Source organism: Alligator mississippiensis, chromosome 4 (assembly GCF_030867095.1).
Source record: "Alligator mississippiensis isolate rAllMis1 chromosome 4, rAllMis1, whole genome shotgun sequence".
NCBI lineage: Eukaryota > Metazoa > Chordata > Crocodylia > Alligatoridae > Alligator > Alligator mississippiensis.
Genome location: NC_081827.1, coordinates 234,052,709 through 234,076,629, shown reverse-complemented (window position 1 = coordinate 234,076,629; position 23,921 = coordinate 234,052,709). Strand labels below are relative to the sequence as shown.

Genomic DNA, 23,921 nt, shown 5'->3' with positions numbered 1-23,921 from the left:
ATATAAACACTAGTGCAGAGATAAATATTTCTGTCAACTGGAAATAAACATTATGAGCCAGTCCTCATTCATGACTACCCCAATTGCTAATAAATAAAAAAGAAATGAATGAATAAACAAACAAATAAACAAATTAGAGCCCCCTCCCATTTAAATTTGTTATTCAATTTTAAATTTCTCTGTTCCATGTTGGTGCATGTACATGTTTCAAGAGCTCTCACTACAACATTAAACAGAGAGTCTGTATCATGCCCAGTACAAAATCTGATGGTATTTCTATACTATACTTAAGTACCCAGAACTGATTAGCCCTGGCAAAATGGGGCTCAGCAAGGGCTAATTTACCTAACTTTTGGCAGAGAATACTGCAGCTGACTAGATAAGCCTTCCTTTTTCATTATATTACAGTAGTGGTTATCAACTGTGGCAGTCCACAGACTATGTCTAGGGGGTCCATGAAAAATAACTATAATCAATCAAAAGCATGTGAATATCCATGCTTGCAATTAAAAGGGGTCTGCACCTCCATTTGACATTTTTTAGGGGTCTACAAATGAAAAAAAAAAGTTGAAAATCTCTGTATTAGAGACATGGGTTCTGTTTCCATCCAAATTGATTTTTGTAAGAAATCTCAGGCTAGGTATAGATGTTACACCTATCATGCTTTAAGCATGCAGAAAGTGCTCTGAAGCCATAAGTGAATAGGCATTCATGGCTCTTAGGACACTTAAAAATGGCAGACTGCACTCTAAATTAATCTGTGATGGATAAGGCTAAAGCACTTTATCAAATGTCTGTGCCAGATCCCATCGAGGGTTCACAGAGCATGATCACTGCTATCCCAGGTGGTGTTGCCAGGGTGGCTCTCTAGCCTTGGGAAGAGGTTATTTGCTCTATGTGAGCGCTAGGTTGGCCCTGCTCCCCCAAGTGTTATTGATCCATTTTCCCAGAAGGGCTGCCAGGTAAGAGTGCCCCCCAGGGGAAAGGGTCAAGGGTCTGTCTTACTGCAACAGCCTCAGCCCCACAGTGCACAGCTGCCTGGTCAGGAGGAATATGGGAGAAGGGGGCTGAGATCACTCCTTTCACAGTCACTGCTGACAGTCACCAAATGGGGGGGGGGGGGGAGGGGAAGGCAGGGCTGGGGAGAGAGGCCACTCCAGCAGCCTCCAGGGAGGCCCTAGGGAGTACCTCTAGTGGCCACAGAGAGCAGGCTCCAAGCCCTCCCCATGAAGAGCGAATGACTGTTCAGTTTACTCACTCTCCAACTTATAGTGCTTTAAGTAAAGCACAACAGAGTGCTTCTGCCAGGGGCTTTTTGAACATCTGTACTTAGCCTTACTCTGTCAAATTGATCCCAGTACACAGGGCTAGGAGTGGGCAGCACCAGGCCCCAGGGTCAAAAATTTGGTATGTAGGTCAGAGAGGGGGCAGTGCAGGGCCAAGTGGGGCAGACATGGGTGCCAGGCTACAATCCCCACATGTGGAGTCAGTCAGGGCAAGCTCTGAGCCCTGGGGCCTGATCCTGGCATCTGGATACTCAGGGCCCAATCCCTGTGTTCAGGGCCATTACAGGACCCCATCCTGGTGTGTGGTAGCCAGCCAAGATTGCATGGGGCCCTATCAAGGTGAGCAGGGCCAGACAGAGGCAGTTTAGGCCCAATCCTGGCATGGAAGGCTTAATCTGACCTACTCATATGTCCCACACCACTCAGTTGGCCCATGGAGCCAAAAGTTTGAGCACCATTGTATTACTACAGAATATTTGGGGTGTTTAGGATGTATTTCATAGTTCTCGTGCTTATATACTTCACTATAAAAATGATGAACAAAACAATATGACAGTTGTCTCTGCTTCTGAACCTCATGCTTTTTGCAATTCGCAGGTTAGATTGCAGTAGTGCCAGTGGATTCCTACCATCAGCTGTGTAGAAATTTACAGAGAAATTGTAATCGGTATTTTAATAGATGGGGGATACCTTTTTATTAACATCATCCAAACTTCACTGAAATTAAGGAAAAACCTACCTTAGATTTAATAGACTTTGGATAAGGCCTTACTATTTGGCACTTCATTATTTCATTATTTATTTTAATGAAATGCTGGCATTAATAAATTAGTGGTCAGGCATAAGTGTTAAATTAGCTGCCAATTAGGCTAATTGAAGAAAAGTTTGGCAGACTCTTGGGTACTTCCCTAACTTTGCCTTAAAAATGTAACAAAGGAGTTTGAAAAGAGAGAAGTTACATGTCATCAAAACAGAAAGAGAATTTATGAGTAAAAAAATCAGGAAAATCTTTAGTAAATGATGGAATACAAATGCATAGTTTGGAGATGGTATTTTTGGCAGTAAATTATTTATTGTATATTTTAACTTCAGTTTAGAATAGCATCAGACAGAGAGTTTAAAATAACTAAAACCTCAAACCAGGCTCTAGACTTACAACAGTAAAACTTTTATTAGCACCCACAGAACTGGGCTACATAAAGCAACATAGCTTACAGAGCCACTACCTTTGCTAGGCACTGGGCCTGGGCTTCCCTTAGGGTAAAAGATCATACAAGAGCCTGAAGTCTGTGGCCCAGGGAATATAAAGGAGTTCTGGGAACTGCTACAGTCAAAGATAGTTGCTTAGATACAGATGGGAAAGGTGGGTATTGTGACCTTAGAAGATGTAGCACTGTTTTTGTTTCACTTGGCCTTTCATTACCCTGGAATAAATGGATTTTTCAGTTTGAACAGTCAACAAACTAAACTGTCCATAGAGGGAAACTGATGGCACGTATGCCATAAAGAATGGGAAGGAAGAGGCTTTGATACATAAGGGTTCTGGACCTACTGGAAATTTCTTGACTTTTGAAGTCCGCTCAGCCTTAAGAAGGTAAAAATTGCTTAGATGCTACTCTGTTCTTATTTAAGGAACAGTTAAAGGAGTATTCTGTAAAAATTACAACAAAACATCTTAATGACATGAACTTCATAGGTTTATAGAAAAGTATGTGTTATATTTAAAACATGAATCATTTTGTTTCATTCTATATTATAGAAATGTGCTACTTGATTTTTTAATAATTTAAATTTCAAATTAATCATCCTTCAGTTTGATATAAACAAATTTGTAAAACGTCTCACATTTTGGATTCCCAAAAAACTAATTAGATATTCATTTTAGATGATTACAGAACGGACAATTATTTTAGTCTATCTTCTAAAACCTTGCTAACAAAACTAAAAAGTTACTACATCTTACAAGCAAAATAATCTAATCAAAGACTATTCTATATATAAAATGTTTACAATGTAGGTCAGTCCTCAATAGACTTATGCTGGTTCAACATAAATTTACATGGTATGTTTAGCAAACAAGTGATGGCTGCAGCAAAACTGTATTTTTTTTCATATATTATTCACAAAATCCCTCCTCGGTACTTGGAAACAATTGTCTATTCCATATTTATCCCTACAGCTGCAGCAGTCTCTTTTCTGGGTTTTAGGGTGATAATATTTGGATCTTGGGGAGCACTGGATTTGCATCTGAATAAAGGCTTTAATCTGTGGCCTCAGCAGAGCTGCTCACCACAAGGCAGAATGATATATTAAAAGTAACATTGCAAACGCTTAGGCAAACAGTTTCCTGACAATGGGGTAGTGTGTAGGATATATGGTGTAAGAAGAACAAGATGCAGCCCACCAGCTATTGTCAGGAGATAAAGCAGAAGCAAAACCTTTGGAGATGGTGCTGAAGTCAGCAAGAAACCAGAAAGAACCAGTAAGTGACTGGAGGAAGTGGAAGTCAAAGTCTTGAGCATGAGCTCTTAGCAGAGAGGCATGTAAATGAATGAAATGCATAGGCAATTCCATGTTAATGAAGCAAACAGTAAACAGAGGCAGAGCTTGAGAGAGGAGGCGATGTGGGTGGAACAAAGGAGGGGCAAAAGTGAAGTAGGTGTTAATGAGCATGAACCAAGGTGTAAAATGTGAAAAAAAAAACTAATGTTCAGTGCAGATCCCCTGGTTCACAGGCTGTGTGTCTGTGAGGGACCTATGTCCGAAGCGGTCTACATTCTGAATAAAGCTGTTGTAAACAATGTGTGCTGTTGTTTGCTCCTTGCTTGCTCTGCCTAATGATGATCCAATTGCCCATGGATTCTGTTACTCATCTCTCTAGTCACTGGGCGCCGCATGGAGTCGGGGTATAACACTGGGGAGAACTGGTATTCCAAAATTCCATCTGTGAAATTACCCAATGTATATTTATCATGAATGAAACTGACACAAAAGAAATGACACAAACTGAACCCAAGGGTAAACATGTTTTTTCCTCTAGGTTGGCTGATCTCATTCGGCAGGCTTTAAACTAGCTTCATCGGGGAAAGGGGCTGCCCGAAGAGGAAGGGATGTTTTGCCAACTAGCAAGGCGACAAGAGAAACAGAAACCCAGGTAAGTAAAAATGGGCACAGCAGTCCTGGGAGCAGGGGGGAGGTACGAGCACTCTCAGGAGGCCTCACATGTCTGTAAACTAATACACGTAGTATGGGGGGCAAGCAGGAGGAACTTTGCCTTCTGATAGCAGGGAAGAATCCAGACTTAGTGGGGCTTACAGAAACCTGATGGGATCCTACCCATGACTGGGCGGTGGGCATTCTGGGATACACACTACATAGAAGGGACAGAACTGGGAGGAAAGGCGGGGGGGTTGCCCTCTATGTCAAAGAGCAACTCACATCATCAAGAATTAGCTTTGGGGCAGAGGAAGGTCAGGCAGAGGCACTATGGGTCAAACTTCAAGGGGGGCAAGGCAAAAGGGATCTTACTGTGTGTGTCTACTACAGACCATCCTGCCAAGGGGTTGAGCTGGACCAGGATTTCTCAGTGCAGCTTATGGAGGCAGTTGGGTCTAGGAATGTCATTGTCATGGGGAACCTAAACTACCCAGATATCTGCTGGGAGGAGCAGTCAGCCAGGTCTGACCGTTCGCGTAGGTTCCTAGCTGAAATACAGGACCTCCACCTTATCCAGGAGGTGCAGAGCCCCATTAGGGGAGATGCCTTGCTGGACTGGTCTTGGCCACTGGGGATGACCTGGTGAGGGGACTGCAGGTCCTTGACCACCTGGGTGACAGTGATCATTGCCTGCTGGAATTCACCATCCAGCGCAGGGTGTTGAGGGCTTATACCAAGACTGAAGACACTGACTTCAGAAGTGCCACTTCAATGAACTTAGGAGATTAGTGGGGGAGGCACTGAGGGCCCAAAAGGTAGAGGATATGGGAATCCATGAGGGATGGTCGTACCTTAACGGGACGATCCTCCAGGCTCAGAGTGTGACAGTCCCCGAGAGAAAGAAGGGGGGTAAGAGTGCTCTGAAACCCCCATGGCTCAGCAAAGGCATCCAAGAATGCCTGAGGGCCAAAAGGGAGGCGTACACCCAGTGGAAGAGAGGGGCTATCACCAAAGAAGAATACTCCTCCTTGGCCCGTGAGTGTAGGAGGGCCATTAGGAAGGCCAAGGCAGGGGTGGAGCTCAGGCTAGCAACCAGGATTAAGGACAAGAAAAAGTCTTTCTTCAAATACATTGGGAGTAAGAAGAGGGCACCGGGTAATGTAGGGCCCATGTTAGACTCAAATGGTAATCTTGTGGCTACGCCAGACGAGAAAGCCGAAATTTTTAACAACTTCTTTGCCTCTGTTTTCTTGGATAGGGACAAGGACAGCTCTCCCACCACAGGTAGGGTTAATCTTGGGGATGGCACTGCACAGACCCGAGGCCTGGCAGAAGTAGTTAGGGATCTTCTGGAAGTGCTGATGTTTTTTAAATCTGCAGGCCCTGATTGCCCTCCACCTATATGAGTTGAGAAATCTGGTGGGGGTCATTGCTCTGCCCTTGGTCCGGCTGTACGAGCAATTGTGGTCCATGGGGGCCAGGTGCCCCGAGATTGGAAATTAGCCAAAGTGGTCCCCATTTATAAGAAAGGGAGAAAGGAGGACCCAGGAAACTATAGGTCCATAAGCCTCACATCGGTCTTGGGGAAAATCCTTGAAAAAATTATCAAGGATCACATCTGTGAGGGGCCAGAGGAGATCATACCCAGGGGAAATCAACATGGGTTCATCAAAGGCAGGTCCTGCCAGACCAACTTGATTGTCTTTTATGACCAGGTAACTAAATCCCTGGATGATGGTATCGCCGTGGACATAGTCTTTCTAGACTTTAAGAAGGCCTTTGACACTCTCTCTCACCCCATTCTCATTAATAAATTGAGCGACTGTGGCATTGATGCCTACACAGTTGGATGGGTCAGAAATTGGCTGATGGGGCACACCCAGAGAGTAGTGGTGGATGGGTCGTACTTGACCAGGCGGGATGTGAATAGTGGGGTCCCCCAGGGCTCATCAGTGACTTGGACAAGGGGGTAGAAAACATGTTGTCCAAGTTTGCAGATGACACCAACATGTGGGGAGAGGTAGGCACGCTCAAAGGGAGAGAGAGGCTGCAATTAGATTTAGACAGACTACAGAAGTGGGCGGATGGTAATAGGCTTCAATGTGGATAAGTGCAGGGTGCTTCACCTGGGGAGAAGGAATCCACAGCATACATACAAGCTGGGGAGCTCCCCTCTTGAGAGCACAGAGGCAAAAAGGGATCTTGGAGTCATTATTGACTCCAAGATGAACATAAGCCACCAATGCCAGACTGCAGCCAGCAAAGCCAACCACACCTTGTTGTGCCTCCAAAGATGCAGCTCAAACCGGTCCAGAGAGGTGATATTCCCCCTCTATGTGACATTGGTCTGGCCTCAATTGGAGTACTGCATCTAGTTCTGGGCACCGCACTTTAAGAAGGATGTGGCCAGCCTGGAGAGGGTTCAGAGGAGGGCCACCCGCTTGGTTGGAGGGCAACAGGACAGGCCCTATGAGGAGAGGCTGAGGGACCTGAACCTGTTCAGCCTCAGCAAACAGAAGGTGAGGGGGGATTTGGTTGCTGCCTGCAAACTCATTAGGGGACATCAGCAGCAAATAGGAAGGGTCCTATTCCCCCCAGCAGCACCTGGGGTGATGAGGAACAATGGCCAGAAGCTGCTGGAGAATAGGTTCAGGTTAGAGATTAGGAGGCACTATTTCACTGTTAGGGTGGCTAGGATCTGGAACCAACTTCCTAGGGAAGTGGTTCTCGCTCCTACCTTGAGTAAATTCAAAAAGAGGTTGGATGAACACCTGTCTGGGGTCGTGTGATCCCGGCGTGTGCTCTGGCCAGCAGTGGGGGGGTCAGACTAGATGATCTATTTAGGTCTCTTCTGACCCTTAATTACTATGAAATTATGAAACTATGAACGACTGTCAACTGTGCAGTGCCACATAAAAATACCTGAGCTAACTCTGAAAGAGCTCAGGTCATGAGTCAGGAAGTGTGGTTGCTTATAGGTGTGGGGGGGGGGGGAAGCAGAGCCCTTTACTTTCAGCTTGGTGCACCCCTGTACCAAACACAGTGCATGCCCAGGAAAGGATTCACGTGAGTTTGACACAAGTTCACCCATCATCCAAATAACTCATGCATTTCAGCAGGGCCTTTTGGCACCTTTATCAGCTATTAGTATAAAGAGCCAAAAAGCCCCACTAAAGCATGTGAGCTGTACAGACACTAGGAAGCTGGCTCAAACTGATGCAATTCCTCTTTTGGTAAAGAGCTATTTTTTTCCCCATGTCTGTCAGCAGCTTGTATGGCCATATTAGCTAATGTAAGTTAGCTAAAGTAAAATATTCTATTAATATGGCTTTACTGCTTCTAGCTAGTTCATTTAGCATTATGCCACGCAGACAATCTCCAGTTTACATGGCAACTCTACAGCTAGTTTTTGGACAAAAAAATATTTTATAGTCTATATGCCCTCTTCAGGGTAAATTAGCCAGAGGGCAGAGTTGCAATACTGCAGTACTCAAGCTAGCACATTTTAAACTAGCTTAGGTAGTTCTAGCAGGACTGCATTGTGCAGGGTAGATGTAGACTGAATAGCACAAAGTATTCAACTTCCAATCAACTATATGACACTTTATTCAAATATGTGATCAGAATTTCAAAGCAATAGGATCACATTGGACTGAAAAGATATAGAATGTCTTACTGTAAACAATAACAGGGATTAATGATTCAGGTAAAGGAAGTGGAATCTAAAGTTCTTACATATTTTGTACTCTGGAATACTTTCAATAAGCATGTAAATATTGTAATCAGTGAGAAAAGCCTCTAGGCCAGCATTGCCCCATCACAGGACTTTATTCAGAAGGCACATCTGATGAATAGAGGATATGGTTGCTGAAAAGAAGAGCGCTTTGGAAGGGAGTCTTGAGTGTCATTTTGTGGTTTAAGATGGAACACTAGGTTGTCTTCAGGATTTGAGCCTGGAGTTCAAAAACTAGAAGGCTGGTTACTGAGGGATCAAACTGGGGCTGTTTGTAGTTTCATAATAGCTAGGGTCAGGAGGGACCTGATCAGATCATCTAGCCTGACCCCCTGCCACAGGCAGGAATGAATGCTGGGTTCACAAGACTCCAGACGGGTGATCATCCAACCTCTTTTTGAATTTGCCCAAGGTAGGGGAGAGGATTACTTCCTTAGGAAGCTGGTTCCAGATTTTGGCCACCGTAACTGTGAAATATTGCCTTCTGATCTCTAACCTAAACCTATTCTCCATCAGCTTATTACCATTGTTCCTCGTCACCCCAGGTGGTGCTGGGGAGAATAGGGCTCTTCCTATTTGCTGATGATCTCCCCTGATGAGTTTGTAGGCAGCCACCAGGTCCCCCTCAGCCTCCTCTTGCTGAGGCTGAACAGGTTCAGGTCCCTCAGTCTCTCCTCGTAGGGCCTGTCCTGCTGCCCTCTCACCAAATGGGTGGCCCTCCTCTGAACTCTCTCCAGGCCAGCCACATCCCTTTTAAAGTGTGGTGCCCAATACTAGACGCAGTACTCCAATTGCGGCCTGACCAATATCACATAGAGGGCGAATATCATCTCTCTGGATTGGCTTGAGATACACCTTTGGATGCATGACAACAAGGTATGGCTGGCCTTGCTGGCTGTGGTCTGGCATTGGCGGCTCATGTTCATTTTGGAGTCAATAATGACTCCAAGATCCCTTTCCACCTCTGTGCTTTCAAGAAGGGAACTCCCCAGCCTGTATGTATGCTGTGGATTCCTTCTCCCAAGGTGCAGCACCCTGCATTTGTCTACATTGAACCCCAACCTATTCACATCTGCCCACTTTTGTAGTCTGTCTAAATCCATTTGCAGCCTCTCTCTCCCTTCAAGTGTGCTCCAGCAAGGTAAACCTCAGATCTGGGAATAAAACTGAGTCACTATTTCAGAGATCTTAGGGAATTGCCATTATCTCATCTGACCTCCTATATAACCAAAGAACCTCAGCTAATAATTACGGCATAAAGCTTCTGTTTGGTCTATAGCCCATCTTTTAAGAAAAAAAAACACAACAACCTTTTTCTTCATTTAATGACAGCAAGTGATGGGGAGTCTACCATGTCCCTCAGTTACTTATTCTTCATAGTTTTAAAAAAAACTACATCTTATTGGTAGTCTGAATTTGTCTAGCTTCAGTTTCAAACAACTGAATCTTACTCTGCCATTTTCTGCTAGATTAAAGCTGTGTGGAGTCAGAAATTTCTTTACCATGAAGGTACTTAGAGACAATACTTGAATCAAGTCTTCACCTTCCCTTTGACAAAATAAGCAGATTCTACTACTTAGTCTCTTTCTATCAGGCAAAACATTCAGACTTCTGTTCATTCCGATATCACCTTTTTGCAACCGTTTCCAATTTTTCAACAGCCTTTTGGAAATATGGACATTAGAACTGGGCACAGAATTCTAGAAATGGTTTAATCAATGAACAGTTACTTATATTGCCATAGCAACAGTTCTTTGAGATGCATTATCCAGAAAGGTTTCTCTCTGGATAGATATGCTCTTTATGCATATGAAAGTGGAATCTTTTGAATAGCAGAATCTGTTGTGGTCAGGCACATTGTCAGGCATGAAGACCAGGCAGTTCACCTGTGGTCATAATGAGTGGGCATCTGTAACCTACACTTTTCCTCTTTCATCAACAAGCATCTTTAAGAAGCAGGACTCTGACTGGCAGGGATAGATGGTCCGTCTTCTTAAACATGCAACCATCACAGCTGTGACCCTGGAAAATATTTGGGGTGCTGTGGAAAGATTGAAATGCAGAGCAGATAATGCAAGGTCCCTTACCTGAAACTCTAGATGCACTGAGATGCAGAAGTAGGCATGCTGAAGGTCAAGAGCTATTTGAATAGCACAAGGGATCCAGGAAGGAGATCATAGAGGCAAGGATGACTCAGTTAATAATCTGAAGCAATGGACAAAGCGACAGAATTTGAGGACCCCTTTCTCATTTGGGACTAAGAAGTAAGGGGGAATAAGGTCTTCAAATTCTGGAAACACTTCTACTCCATTTACAGTTAAGCTAGATAGTCTACCTCTTGCTTTAGTAAATCTGTATGAGAGGGATTTCTGTAAAGAGATAAGGAACAACTTGGAGCTATCTTGGAACTTAGAAAAGTCTTGAAGACCCCCCAATACAAGGTTATCCAGGTTCACATCCACCAGAAAGGAACTGGGAAGTTCTCAAAAAGCAACTGGAAGAAGAAGGATTTGCAAGTGATTCAAGACAGATATTTACTAGGGCTGTGTGAAGCTTCGGTCCCTGCTTTGATTTAGCAGAGATTTGGCTTGATTCAGTGGCCGAATCTCCAAATTCAAATCTAATCATAGGACCCTTTGATCTCTCTGAATTGAATCAGAACCCTCCAAATCAATTTGGAAAGATTCGGAGATACGAACATAGAGAAAACTTTAAATGTTTTTTCTACATATCTCTAGGTAGTAGGGGCTTGTGATCGCTGGGATGCATGGAGTGTCCCACAGAAGCACAAGGGGCTCCCCAGTGCACTTGGCAGACCCAGAAGTGAACTAGAAACACTTCTGGTCCACTTCTGGGTCTGCTGAGGAGCATGCTGCCCCCCCCCCACTCATCCTCGGCTCAGTGACTGGTGCCTCCTGGGTCTGGGGTGGACACCCAGGGTCTCCCTGTGGCCAACTGCTGAGCTGAGCTGGGGGGGATGTGGGGAGGCCCCCAGTGTGCTCCCTGGCAGACCCAGAAGTTGACCAGAAGTATCTCTCACCCACTTCCTGGTTCACTGCCAAACATATGGAGGACCCCCCCACACTCCTGTGGGATGCTCCACGAGCCCCAGCATCGCAGCGCTCACAAGCTGTGCCTGATACCTCAAGGTATGTAGAAAATACTTTTAAAACTGTGTCTACGTCTGAATCACTGATTCTCCAAATCATCATCGAATTTTCCGATACGGATTTGACCAAATCGAATCTGGGACAGTGATCCAAATTAATGAATCAAATCACTGTCCTCAATTCAGGCCAAATCCAAATTGAATAGGGCCCACTTTGCCCCCCTCCTCCCCCCGCAGCTGATTCTGCCAACTGGGGGAGGGTCCCTCCATGGCCAGTCTCGCTCCCGGGGGGGGGGGTGAATCCCCTGTGGCTGATCTTTCTGCCTGGGGGGATTTCCTGTGGCCAATCTCACTTCCTGGGGAGGGTGAATCCCCCACAGCCAATCTCACTGCCTGGGGGGGGATTCCCCATGGCCGATCTTGCTGCCCGGGGGGGGGGACCCCCCCATGGCGAGTCCCGCAATATCTGATTGCTGTGGCCAATAGCTGCAGATGCTTCTAGGAGTGGCTGCAGCAATCAGCCAGTACTTGCAGGGGGGCACCAACACGCCCGCCTGCCCCCGCTGCCCATTGCCTAAGTGGTGAGCACGGTCAGTTAGGGGGTGCACCCCTTATGCACTGCCACTGTGTAAGCCCCAAGATCTCAACACAGTTCCTGTGTTTCAGATATTCAGTTTCAGAGACTATTATCTGTTCCACTATTAACAGTGCTCATTGCCATCAAAATGCAAGTTTCTCAATGGAGCTCCTGTGGGAGTCCCAATGCCTGCAGCTAGTTTCTCTTCACAGCCACAGTAGAACCTATTGCTCAGGATTTCACATTAGATGTAAGAAATGCCACAAAAGCTGTCAACTACCCCCCTTAATGAAGACTTTCAGTTCCCACAGCAGGTCCTTCGGGAGTTTAACCATCAATAGGACAGTCTGTCCCAAAGGAAAAAAAAAATCTTATTTGACACGTAGAACCTATTAGTTTGCCATTCTCATCTGAAAGCTCATGGAGGTATACACATTCCTCCCAATGAAATGTTTTACGGAGACTTTCTCCCCAGGGATAGATTTGTCTCAGTATTGCTGCCTATATGTTTCATAAATCAGAATAATGCCACAAGAAGGGTGCTGGTAGAAGTATTCAAAGCTTTTACAAGTACTTAAACTTAAAAAGTACTTTTACCGTTGGCTCTTCAGTAATTGCTGTCATTAATGATGGATTAATTTATCTTGTTTGAGCAGCCCATCATTAGCAGGCATGGCTTGTCATCCTAAGGATGAAGGCTGTAGGGAATCTAGTGATCTATGCTGTTTTTACTGCATGTCCTGTGAGTGGTAGGTCTCTGAGTGGGTCCAGAAAGAATTTCATTTCATCTGCAGAGGTGATGGATGTAGGAATTACTGCCTTATCTGAAGAGCACAATTAGATTGCTGAACTTTGGGGCATATCTAGTGACAGGACATACCCAGTACATTCTTCCTCCCCCTGTATAAATCAGTGCTGAGCCAAGAATTGAACTGATATTTATTGTTCTTAATGTAAGGGAGATCTGGAGACCACAGAGTGTCTGGGATAGATATTCACCCACAGATGGTAGTAAGGAAAGCACATAGGTGGGTAACAGGTGGGATGTTTTCTATGTGACCATGATGAGCCTCCTTATTTCTTCCCTAGCTTCCACTCTGGCTTCCATTCCACCAATTAGATGAGCAGAAGATAGGTGGTAAAGAGTAATGTTCAATGAAGGAGGCCCTGCCTTGTGTCTCGGAGGAAAATTAACTTCTATTCGCCATCAAATAAAAGGGTCATTTGTCTGGCATGATATTTATCAGTACTAACAGGCATTTTGTTCTATAAAACAATCTTTCAGTAAAAGCTAAATCTCTTACTGGTCCAAAAGGATGTTTTCATTGTGCCATCTACTAAAGTGATGCTAATAAATGAACTTTTCAAACAAAGATTCTGCATGCATGGTTTCTTGTTCTTGTGGGGCATGTCTGCATCATCTTCTAATACATTAGGGAGGGCCCAGTGAAGTATAGTCAACCTATTCTCTGAGCATTGAACTCTAAAAGGGGTACGATAAGCCACATAAAAGCAGAACTGAGCATGCTTTAATAAGCTCCCTGGCTTGGCAGGCTTATTGGTGCATTTCCAGCACCATAGTAAGGTGGCTACATATGATCTGTTTTGGGGTTAGCACATGTGGAGTATGTGTGCAGTGCTCCATTGTGGAGCTTCACAGCAAAGCCTGGAGGCATTTGTACACAAGCCTTTAATGGTTGAGAAACAGACCAAGAGCAACAAATGGAACATTTATCTCTGTTAGGTTATGTTAAGTTTATTTTTCTTTTTAAAATGTTATGGGTGTGACCATTCGTTTTGTTTGATCTGCCACAAAACCTGCATATCTGCACAAACAGGCACAATAAGAAACTGCTGAGGCTGGGATTCTTTAGTTGCTGTTAGATAAACTGAATTAATTTTGAGTGTCAAAAGTAGACACTGCATAATGAGGAAAAATAAGAGGGACTGTGTGCACGTGAGACAGGGAGAGAGAAGAGAGAAGGAACATGCCAAAATGTAATCCACTGTAAACTTTGGACCATAGCCATGAAAGAGCCTATCCTCTCTTATAGGATACAGTTGGAGTTACTACCATCCTGCAAGGAAAAATTAGGTCCTGTTGGGACTTCCTTGATTATGAGTGCCAGTTGGATGAGTTTGGGGGGGGGGGGGGGGGGGGGAATAAGATTACTACAGTGTTTCTGAAGTTCCAACTAGGAGTTGGAACAAATCTTTGCAGCACACAGCCAGAAAAATTTCAGTACTAAAGTAATTAGTCCAAATGTCTAGATGAAAGGTTTTAGAAAACATATTATGGTGTCCACAAACCAGTATATGCAGTATATGAGAAAAAATGATTCACTCACTGTATTCACTTCATAGCCATATTTTGGCAAACATATAAGCTAACGCAAACCCCAGCACTGTGCAAATTAGTAAGCCTTTCATACTTGGAAAGCAAACCAGAAAAAAAAGTTACAGATTGGAACTAGGGAAAAGCTGAGCATTCAGGCTTCACTTTGATGATTACTAGAGGGCATACTGTTAAACACAAAATATTAATTGTGTCAGGTAATTCAGCTAATTGTTTTCACTGTATACAATAATGAGAAAACAATGACAAGTGCAATTAGGGCACATGCACTTAAAGTCATACTAAAGAGATGAAGAGACTTTTTGGATTTCTCACAGTTAAAACTGAAAGACTTCTGAAAGCACAACATGTAACATTCCAATAAAATAGGTAAAAGCTCAAAACAGTAAATCAATATTAACATCTAGAAAAAAGGCTGACAAAAGAAGCATACCTCATTTAAAAAATGAAGAACTCTTCATTCCTAAGAACTCATCTAAGGGAAAGGCATGGTTGGTGGGGGATATTTTGGGAAATCAAGTTCTTTTTCCTATAGGCATGCACTATAAAGAGCAGTTTTCTTGGTGATCTAAAGTGCAATTGTGAAGCCTCAAAGGACTAGTAGCCTAAATGCAGAAATTAATCATAGGACTGATATCTATAACTTGCAGCTGTCCCCATCTTCATAATAGTTCCAATCAAGCCTTTGATTTGAACAGTCTCATAGCTGATGGTGAGGGGGCTTGAGATCAGATCCGAATTATCTAACTGGTGTCCATTTCTCCCTAAAGAGTTTTTTAGCAAAAGAGGGCTAATGCAAAATGATGAAAATTTCAATTCAGAGGCATTCTACAGTCGGCAATCCACAGTCTTTCTACTTTAGTTAAAGTGTGAAGTGGAATAACTCAATGTGAGGGTGGCTTTAAATCTTCCTAGTGGAAAAGTGAGAAACTTCCAGTAAATTAGGAAATATTACAGTAGTGTTTGAAAATAGTGATGCTCTGTTAAACTATAGTAAATGTGACAATCATGTGTATATGTTGCTAATTAGCAGTTTATCATTTGTCTGGCAGTAAACAATTATTTTCAAGTGTTATCTATCAACACGTTGTGGGCATTAAGGCATTTTCAGGTTTCTTTGTCATTTGTGCTGGCTTGCTTTTTGTAATATTATACCTATTACAGAGTGCATTAGACTTTGTGAAAACTCACAGTTTTTTTGCCAATCGTTGTGTCTATGTGTTAGTGAGGGAAATAACAACGAAATGCCTCTGTGGGCTTCAATGTTTAATGCATAAGTAAAGTAACAGAAGATATCAAATTATCAGCAACACTAAGCTCCAAACTAGTTTTCAAGTCTGTAGGAAACGTAGGAAGAACAGGCACTTTGTACTGTTTACTAAAAAGAATCTATCTAACAAAACTGAAATACTTACTGTGGAGATATTGGGCAATGCTTATTATCCATTCGTCTGTTAATTGTCCAGTTTTTGTTATCTTGATACATTTCAACTGGCTTGAAGATTCTCTCAATTCAATCCAACAAATTATATCCTCGTTGTAAATAAAATCCAATGTATGAATTCCAGTTCCTTTTACTGAACTTTGGGTAGACACTCTACTTCCATTAAGATGTAATACCTCAATGGTTTCAGAGTTTGCAATCAGAAGAATAGGTGGTCTATCATTAGGCTCTAAAAAATAAAAAGGGGGGAAAATTTTAGTTGACAAGTAAAGAGCCACATGCTATTTCCATCTTTTCCAAGAGAAATATAGTATTTGTTTACCTGAGCTGTCTAGTTAAAATAGCTCAATACAATACAATGAAAATATATTTTGCTTAGAATATACCAGAATTGCTGAGCTTAAATTAAATAATATTTTATCTGGCTGTTTCTTATCATTCACTCTATCAGGGAAGAAAATGAATTAGATTTGAATCATGTACCTTCAAAACATCTTTATTAGAACATTTTTATGTGTAACTCATAAGAGAAGGAAATAGGACCAAATGTGTATTATTTCTACTCAAATTACAGATACTTTCAGAGATCTGAAAAACAAAAACAAAAAAATAGGAACACCTGGCTTAAGAAAACTGGCAAGACATTTTACTAATTTTTTGTAGCAGACATGGTTAATGGAAATGGATAGATAGTTTTTCCCTACTACATTGGAGATTAGAATTCAGCAAAGACTGAGTCCACATTGGAATGCTAATAACTTAGTGAAAATTAACTACATTATAGAGGTGATAACTAACATCGCTAGCTAGAGGTGCAAGGGTCTATACACTAAAATATTACTGCCAAAAGAAGTAGCAGAAATGTACCAGAAAGAGAAGTTATGGAAAAAATTAAATTTATACAACTCAGGTTCTTACAAAGAACCCATTCCAAATGCTCATACCCCTGAATGTTCCAGGACAACTTTCAGTAATTAAAATACATCAATTTTCCCTTTAAATTACTGTTCTCACAATGATTAGCATCTTGGAATGAGGTTTCCATTGTTCCAACTAGAATATGTTTACCAAGAAATGGTGGAGGGAGCCTAGTGACAGATGATGTGGAAAAGACTGAAGTACTCATTCCACATGCAAGGTCAACTCCAAGACTACTGCATTTAGCAGCACAGCTCGGGGAAAAGGTAAGCAGCCAACATTGGCAAAAGAACAGTGAGGGACTATTTAGAAAATCTGGACATGTACAAGTCCATCATGCCAAATGTGATCTATCTAAGAGTGCTAAGGAAGGTAGCTGATCTGATTGCAGAAATGCTAGCTATTATCTTTCAAAACTGTGGTGACTGGGAGAGGTTCCAGATGATGGGAAAAGGGCAAATATATTGCCCATCTTTAAGAAAGGGAAGGAGGAGAATCCAGGGAACTGCAGGACCAGTCAGCCTCATCTCAGTCCTTGGAAAGATCATGGACTAGGTCCTCAAGGAATCCATTTCTAAACACTTAGAGGAGAAGGTGATTGGGAACAGTGAGCATGGATTCATCAAGGGCAAGTCATGCCTGATCACCCTGATTGCCTTGTAGGATGAGATGACTGGCTCTGCAGATGCATAGACAGTAGTGGATGTGATACACCTTGATTTTAGCAGGGCTTTTGATAAACTCTCCCACAACACTCTCGCAAACAAGCTAAGGAAGTATGGGTTAGGGGAATGGACTTTAAGGTGGATAGAAAACTGCTTGGATCATCAGGCTCAAAGGGTAATGATTAATGGCTTGATGTCTATTTGGCAGCTGGTCTCAAGTAGAGTGCCCCAGGGTTTTGTTCAATATACTCATCAACAGTCTGGAAGATGGGATGGAGTATATCCTCAGCACGTTCGCAGATAATACCAAGCTGGGGGGGAACAGTAGATATGCTAGGGGGTATAACTAAGATTCAGAGAGATCTAGACTAATTCGAGGACTAGACCAAAAAAAACCCCCCCAAAATTGCACAAGTCTCAATAAGGACATATGCAGTCTTGCGCTTCGGACAGAACAATTTCATGCACCAGTACAGGCTGGGGATCAATCGGCTAAGCATCAGATCTGCAGAAAAAGACCTGGGGGTTACAGTGGATAATGAACTGAATATGAGCCAATAGTTAGCTTTCCGTGCAAGGAGGGCAAACGGCATACTGGGCTGCAGTAGTAGGAGCACTGCCAACAGATCGAGGGAAGTGATTCTTCCCCTTATCTGGTGCTCGTGAGGCCACATCTGCTGTATTGTGTCCAGTTTTGGGGTCCCCACTACAGAAAGGATGTGGACAAATTGGAAACAGACCAGTGGAGGGCAACAAAAATGGTTAGAGGGCTAGGGCACATGGCTTTTGAGGAAAGGCGAAGGGGACTGGGCTTCTTTAGCCTGAAGAACAGAAGATTGAAGGGAGACTTAATAGCAGCTTTCTACCCTGAAAGATAGCTACAGAGAGGATGTAACTAGACTGTTGTCAGTGGTGGCAGATGGCAGAACAAGGAGCAATGGTCTCAAGTTGCAGCAAGGGAAGTTTTGGTTAGACATTAGGAAAAACTCTCACAAGGAGGGTAGTAAAGCACTGGAACAGGTTACCTAGAGAGGTGGTGGAATCTCCATTCTTGGAGATTTTTAAGACTTGCTTAGACAAAGCCTTAGCTAGGGCAATGTAGTTGGAGATGGTCCTACTTTGAGCAGGATGTTGACATACAGGACCTCCTGAATTTCCCTTCCAACCCTAATTTTCTATGATTCTATAAAGTAGCTGGTTGCCAGTGGAATATGGGATTTGAGATTTCCACTGAGAAAATATGTAGTGGGCACACCTACATAAGATGCTTTACTGCACAGGTAGCACATTTACTCACAATTAGAACAGTTTTTTTTCTGTGCAGTAAATGAGCATATCTACATGCACATGCTTACTGATTAGTAAAATGCTCTAATCACAAGTAACTTTGCTACCTGCAAATGGAAGTAGCAAATTTACTCGTGAGTAGTTACTGCATAGTAATGTATGTGTAGTCAGCCCTGTCACTAGGGGCCTTGCCAGCCTCAGCACAGCCCTAAGCCCTGGCCCCTTTAAAACTTGCAGGCAGTCTGGAGCCTTGGACACAAGCAGACAGCCTGTGGCCACACCTGGCACAGACTGCAGGGCAACTCAGGCAGCCAGTCTGCACCCCAGAGCTGCTTCCTGGCATCACAGTGCTGTGCCATCCAGCCCTGCAAGCTGCTGCAGGCATCTGCCAGGCCTGCCAGCAGCCAGGCCCAGCTGCAGATGGCTCCTGGTCACAAGGGCCAACTCCACCTGGCCACAGACAACCCCTAGCAGTCTGCCCAGACTCTGCAGGTGCTGCCTAGCACTGCCTCACTGCATGGATGTCAGTCCTGCACCAAGCTCCCATGCTGGGTGTTGCAGGCACTGGCTGTCATTGCCAGGGACAGGGGCCAGAGCAGCCATGATACAGGGAGACAGAGGCTGTGGTAGGAGAGCTGCCATGTGCTGCTCCCGGGCACTGCATGCTGCTCCCAGCCAGAAAACCAGTTGCCCAGGGAGGAGGGAGAGGGACTCCTTTTTAAAGATGACTGCCAGCTGCAGGCAGCTGTGGCCAGAACCTGCAGCTCCCCCTGGTGGTGGCAGGGTTGCAAGAAGCAGGAGCCATTTGCTGCTGGGAGCAGCAAATCTGCTCCCAGTTTCCTGTGCATATAGATGCCTGCCCAGAAGTGTTTACCTGAGTAGTTTACTCAAGAATAAACTGCATGTGTAGACGTGCCCCATGTCAGGGTAAAGAACAGGCCCAGGGAGCATTTTAGAAACAAATTTAAGAAGTGAAATATGACCAGGTTATAGGGATAAATGATTCACTTCTGATGTGCTTTGACTGAAACAAAATGTTGCTAATAACTTTGAACAATATGCAGATTAATGAGGTACAAATATTTAAAATATAAAATGTTTTATTACATGAATGCTTAGATGGGTACTTTCACTTATTAATTAGTGCTGCTCCTAAGCCTGGGTAAGTGGGGTGGGTTAGGTACCCAACTTGGTACTGATTTATAAATACATGAGATGTATAAATTGTATGAGCCACAAAACTAGTTATGCTTCCTTTAGCATTATGATGGGTGCCAGTGAAAACAACATGAAAGTGAATCTTTCTAATGCTGTGTAAGTGGGTGGTTTAGCCTGCACATGCTTGGTGGCCTCACTATGCTCCCCTGAGACAGTCCTCCAAATAAAAATACAGTCATTGTACATCAAACAATTCTACAAACAACTCTTGTAGTCCTGCTACAGGCACCAGGACAGGTCCTTGGGCTCTAGCCTCAACACCACAGGGTGGCCCCTTCTTGATAAGAAGTTTGTTTGGCTCATAGTTCGTCTCTTGCTTGAAAATTGTGCCTTTATACAGGTTCTCCCCACCCCTACTCTCTCCCTTAAAAATTTATGGTTTTAGTGGCATACCTCCACAGATGGGTTTCTTCATCAGGGCTGACTGCTCCCTCTTGAAGGACAAGCCCATCCTATTACAAGCTGCATCCCTATTTAAGTCCTGCATTTACACTTGTGTTAAATATAGAGAGTCTCCATTTTGGTTTGAAACAGTGCATAGCCACTTGCAAGGGAATCAATTATTATTAATCTCCGTTTCAAGTTTGAAAACTGTTGATGAAATTGCATCCTATTTTTTCTTTCTAAACCAGACTGAACAAAGAAGAAGTTTAAACCTACATAGCTAGATTCCAATCAGACAATAATTGCTTACTGACACCTGTTTGATCACCAATAGCAGATCAAGACCATGACAGTCAACCTTTAGGCAAGGTGAGAGAAAGAGCTATTGTATTGGAAATTGTAGGGCAATCCAGCCTTTTCTTAGTGTTTCATTCAGTTTACCAGAACAGATATGAGTAAAGAAGTTTAAGTACACAGGCCAGATATTAGGAGTAACTACCATTAGACAGAAAAAAAAATATTTAAAATGAGGGCCAATAAATAAATAAAGAAGCAATGTGCTGATAAATCTGTCAGAGGAGTTAAAATAAAAGCAAGCAGTAAGAGTGACCAAAACAACTATAAAAAAAAAAAAAAAAATTAGAAACCTAAAGGTCAATGTAGCATCACTATATCTTCAGGTGCAGTAGTAATGCTCTTGGTGGTCATGTAGCTCTTGCTTTGCTGTGGTTACCTATTCTTCCCTCTGTTCTCTTTTCTGCAACACCTTACTGTAACTGTTTAATTCAGAAAAGGGAAGCTGCCCAGGCTCCCAGAGTGACTTCTTGTCTGTTGTTGATCAGTGTATCAGCATACCATGAGCCTCAGTGGTCCATTTCATGGCCTCCATCCTCTCCTACATCCACGCCCATGCCTTGCAGGCATTACCAGTTAACTGCCCAGATAAGCTCTGATCCCTAGTCCAAGATCTAGCCCTTTCATGTGTCCATATCTTTAAGATTCCCAGTGGGCACCCAGCCTCAGTCCAAGGCCTCTCTCAGGCCCCAGCTACCACCCTGCAGGTCCAATATCCATATCTCCAAGGCTTGGGATTCACCCCTCAAAGTCTCCAAAGTTCCTGTTAACTTAGGCATTCAAATGGGACTTCCCTCCTCCACTGGTTAAACCACTGGTATAAACTGTAAGCAAAAGAATAAGTCTGCTGACTGTAACAAACTGCCCCACACTGGGTCTGAACATAAACCTCAGTTCTTGGCATTGCAACCCAACCCTGCCCCTACCCTGGTCATTTTAACCTGCAAGCCATCTATGCCTTACTTGCAGTTCCCTGTGTCAGTTCAGGAGTCAGCCCAGCAATCCTCTACAACCTGTCTGCTTAGGAGGTTTTTCCCCTCCAGTCTGCACGGTCAGACTCCTTCCCCAGACTTAGCCTTGGGCTTATATATCTACTAAGCCAGACCCCTGGGAGTTGTGTGCCTTTCTTTGGCCAGCTGCAGGTGTCCCTCATTAGGTTTGCAGACTGACCTAACTGCTGCAGCAGGATACCTCTTCTGCGGTCTAAGCTCTGTCCTTCCATACTGTTGCTGACCTACTGGCCACTCTGCCTTGTTGCCTTATTGCTAAGCCACCTATTCTGCATTGGGCACCTGCAGCCTACCAGTGCCTTACTGCCTGGTCCTTCCTGGCTCCTGATAAGCAACTCCCTTCAGCTGTTTGCCACCCTTAAAGTAACAGGGAATCCCTGGTTCCCTATTACAGTCAAGCCTACATTTTTTCTTTTAGATACGTATTATCAAGTGAGTCACACCAATGATGAATTCCACTGGAACTTGTGAACAACTGTGAAGTGCACCCAACACTTAAACAAGAAAACAATGAAGTCACTGAGTAAGGAAATAATAGAGACAACACAGAACTTAAAGCAATGAGAAGATTAGGGGATATTTGAAAATGCAGCAATCGACAGGTTCATCAACCATGTTTAAAATTCCAGTGAAGACAAGTTAGGAATATATAAATAATTTTAAAAGTCATTTTATAACAGAATTAGGAATAATTTAGAAAGATGTTATGATGCATCAGGATTCAAGTGAAGTTAATAAAAATATAAAAGCCTTTGACTGTGGCAGATAAAGCAAAGTAGAAATTAGAAAGATTTTGAAAGTGACAGCCTCTCTCAATAATCTTATTAAATACTGCAGCTTTCTTGTGTCTGGCTTCCAAAACATCTTCCTCATCCCTATTTATTCATTCCAAAGTACTGATTTCAAAATCATTTACATGGCCAATAGCTCTGAATATATGCAGAATTACACAGATCACTTCGCCATGTTCCATTTATGAAGCACAGCAAATTTAAAGTCTTTATCTCTTTCTTCTGTTGTGGCTCTGGCAAGTACAGGTTATATTGTTTCTGACACAAAAATGAGAGATGATTCTATCTCCTTTTAAAATAAGAAAGGGAAATACAGACTCACTATCAAACAAAGCTTCCAGACAGGACTACACTGAGGAATAATTTCTCAAAAGAAATGGTAGAAACCTTATTACTTGTAACATTTCAAATTAAACATGACAAAATATTAGTAACTATATAATATAATTTACCACTTCTAATGGGATTATACAATGAAATAAAGTGTTGAATTATTCTACATTTTAAAAAGGCCAGAATATATGTGCTTCAAAGTCTACGTGCCCCCCCTCCTCCACCCACCCCAGCTTTCCTTCTGATGATTTATGATTTATCTATAAAATATTGCTACCTAAATTTGTGGCATACTCCAAAGAGACATAAAATAAAATGAATTCTGACAAAGGACATAGTGAGGTCAATGAAGGCCATATACAAGGCTTGGTGGTGTTTCCAACACTTTTCTTGGATCTGGTAGGAAACAAAGATCATGTCAATTGTTCCACAGGATGGTCTGAAACCACAAGAGATAGAAGATGGTTCAGGAGGATGCAGACAAGGATTTTCTCTGCTGTGGAAAGGAGGGTGATACCTTGATAGTTCCTGGACATAGACTTATCTCCTTTCTTGAAGATACTCATGATTTTGACATCCCTCAGGTCCCTAGGAATCTCCTTGTTATTCCAAATTCAAAGAATAACTTTGTGGAGTCTCAGAGTCTCGGTACCAGTTTGACACCACCAGCCTTGTAGATTTCAGAAGTCATGTCATCTGGTCCAGTAGCCTTGTTCTTGGTTTCCTTGATGGCATGACAGACTTCTTCTAGCATAGGAGGGTTGGTAAGGGATCCCCTTTTGTAGTATTGGGGAACAGACTCAGTGATGGAATCCCTCACAGTTGATTCACTGTCCAGGAGAGCATCAAAGTGCTGATTCCATCTAGCGTAGATACATTTGTTATCTTGGAGAAGCATTGCACCATTCTGCAATTGCTGGAAAATAGGACCACAGATGTTTGTTGCTACCTGAAATAAACTATGCATGTCGTGCTTCTCAGTGTAAAGCTCAGCATCTTTGGCTTTATCTTTATTTCCTAGCTCCTCTTTTGAGTTTCACATTGAGATGATGATAAGTTTAATTCTTCTGCTGAAATGAGGTTTCATCTTGCTAAGCAGAATGATCCATTCTCTTCCAGTTGAGGAGGGCTTTCATCCATCTAGTTCTGGTATCAAGGGTGGTAAAGCCACTGGATTAATCATAGGCAATGTGGACAGCAATTTTGAATCTCTTCCAGAGTAGAGTTTCTCAATTTTGCCTTCAGTTGTGGACAGAGCAGAGAGCTTTTCATGAAGATAATGTTGGAAATCCTTGCAGAC

The 23,921-nt window shown here is 43.1% G+C and overlaps 1 protein-coding gene across 5 annotated transcripts in view; it reads right to left on the bottom strand.

Annotated features, from left to right (window-relative positions):
- Positions 1-23,921, bottom strand: part of LRP1B (LDL receptor related protein 1B) — a 1,609,743-nt gene that overhangs the window by 902,696 nt on the left and 683,126 nt on the right. For all 5 annotated transcript variants that reach the window (XM_019480601.2, XM_059727405.1, XM_059727406.1 and 2 more), the window contains one exon: positions 15,633-15,890. In XM_019480601.2, coding sequence (XP_019336146.2) covers positions 15,633-15,890 — 258 coding nt within the window. The remainder of the gene's footprint in view (positions 1-15,632; positions 15,891-23,921) is intronic.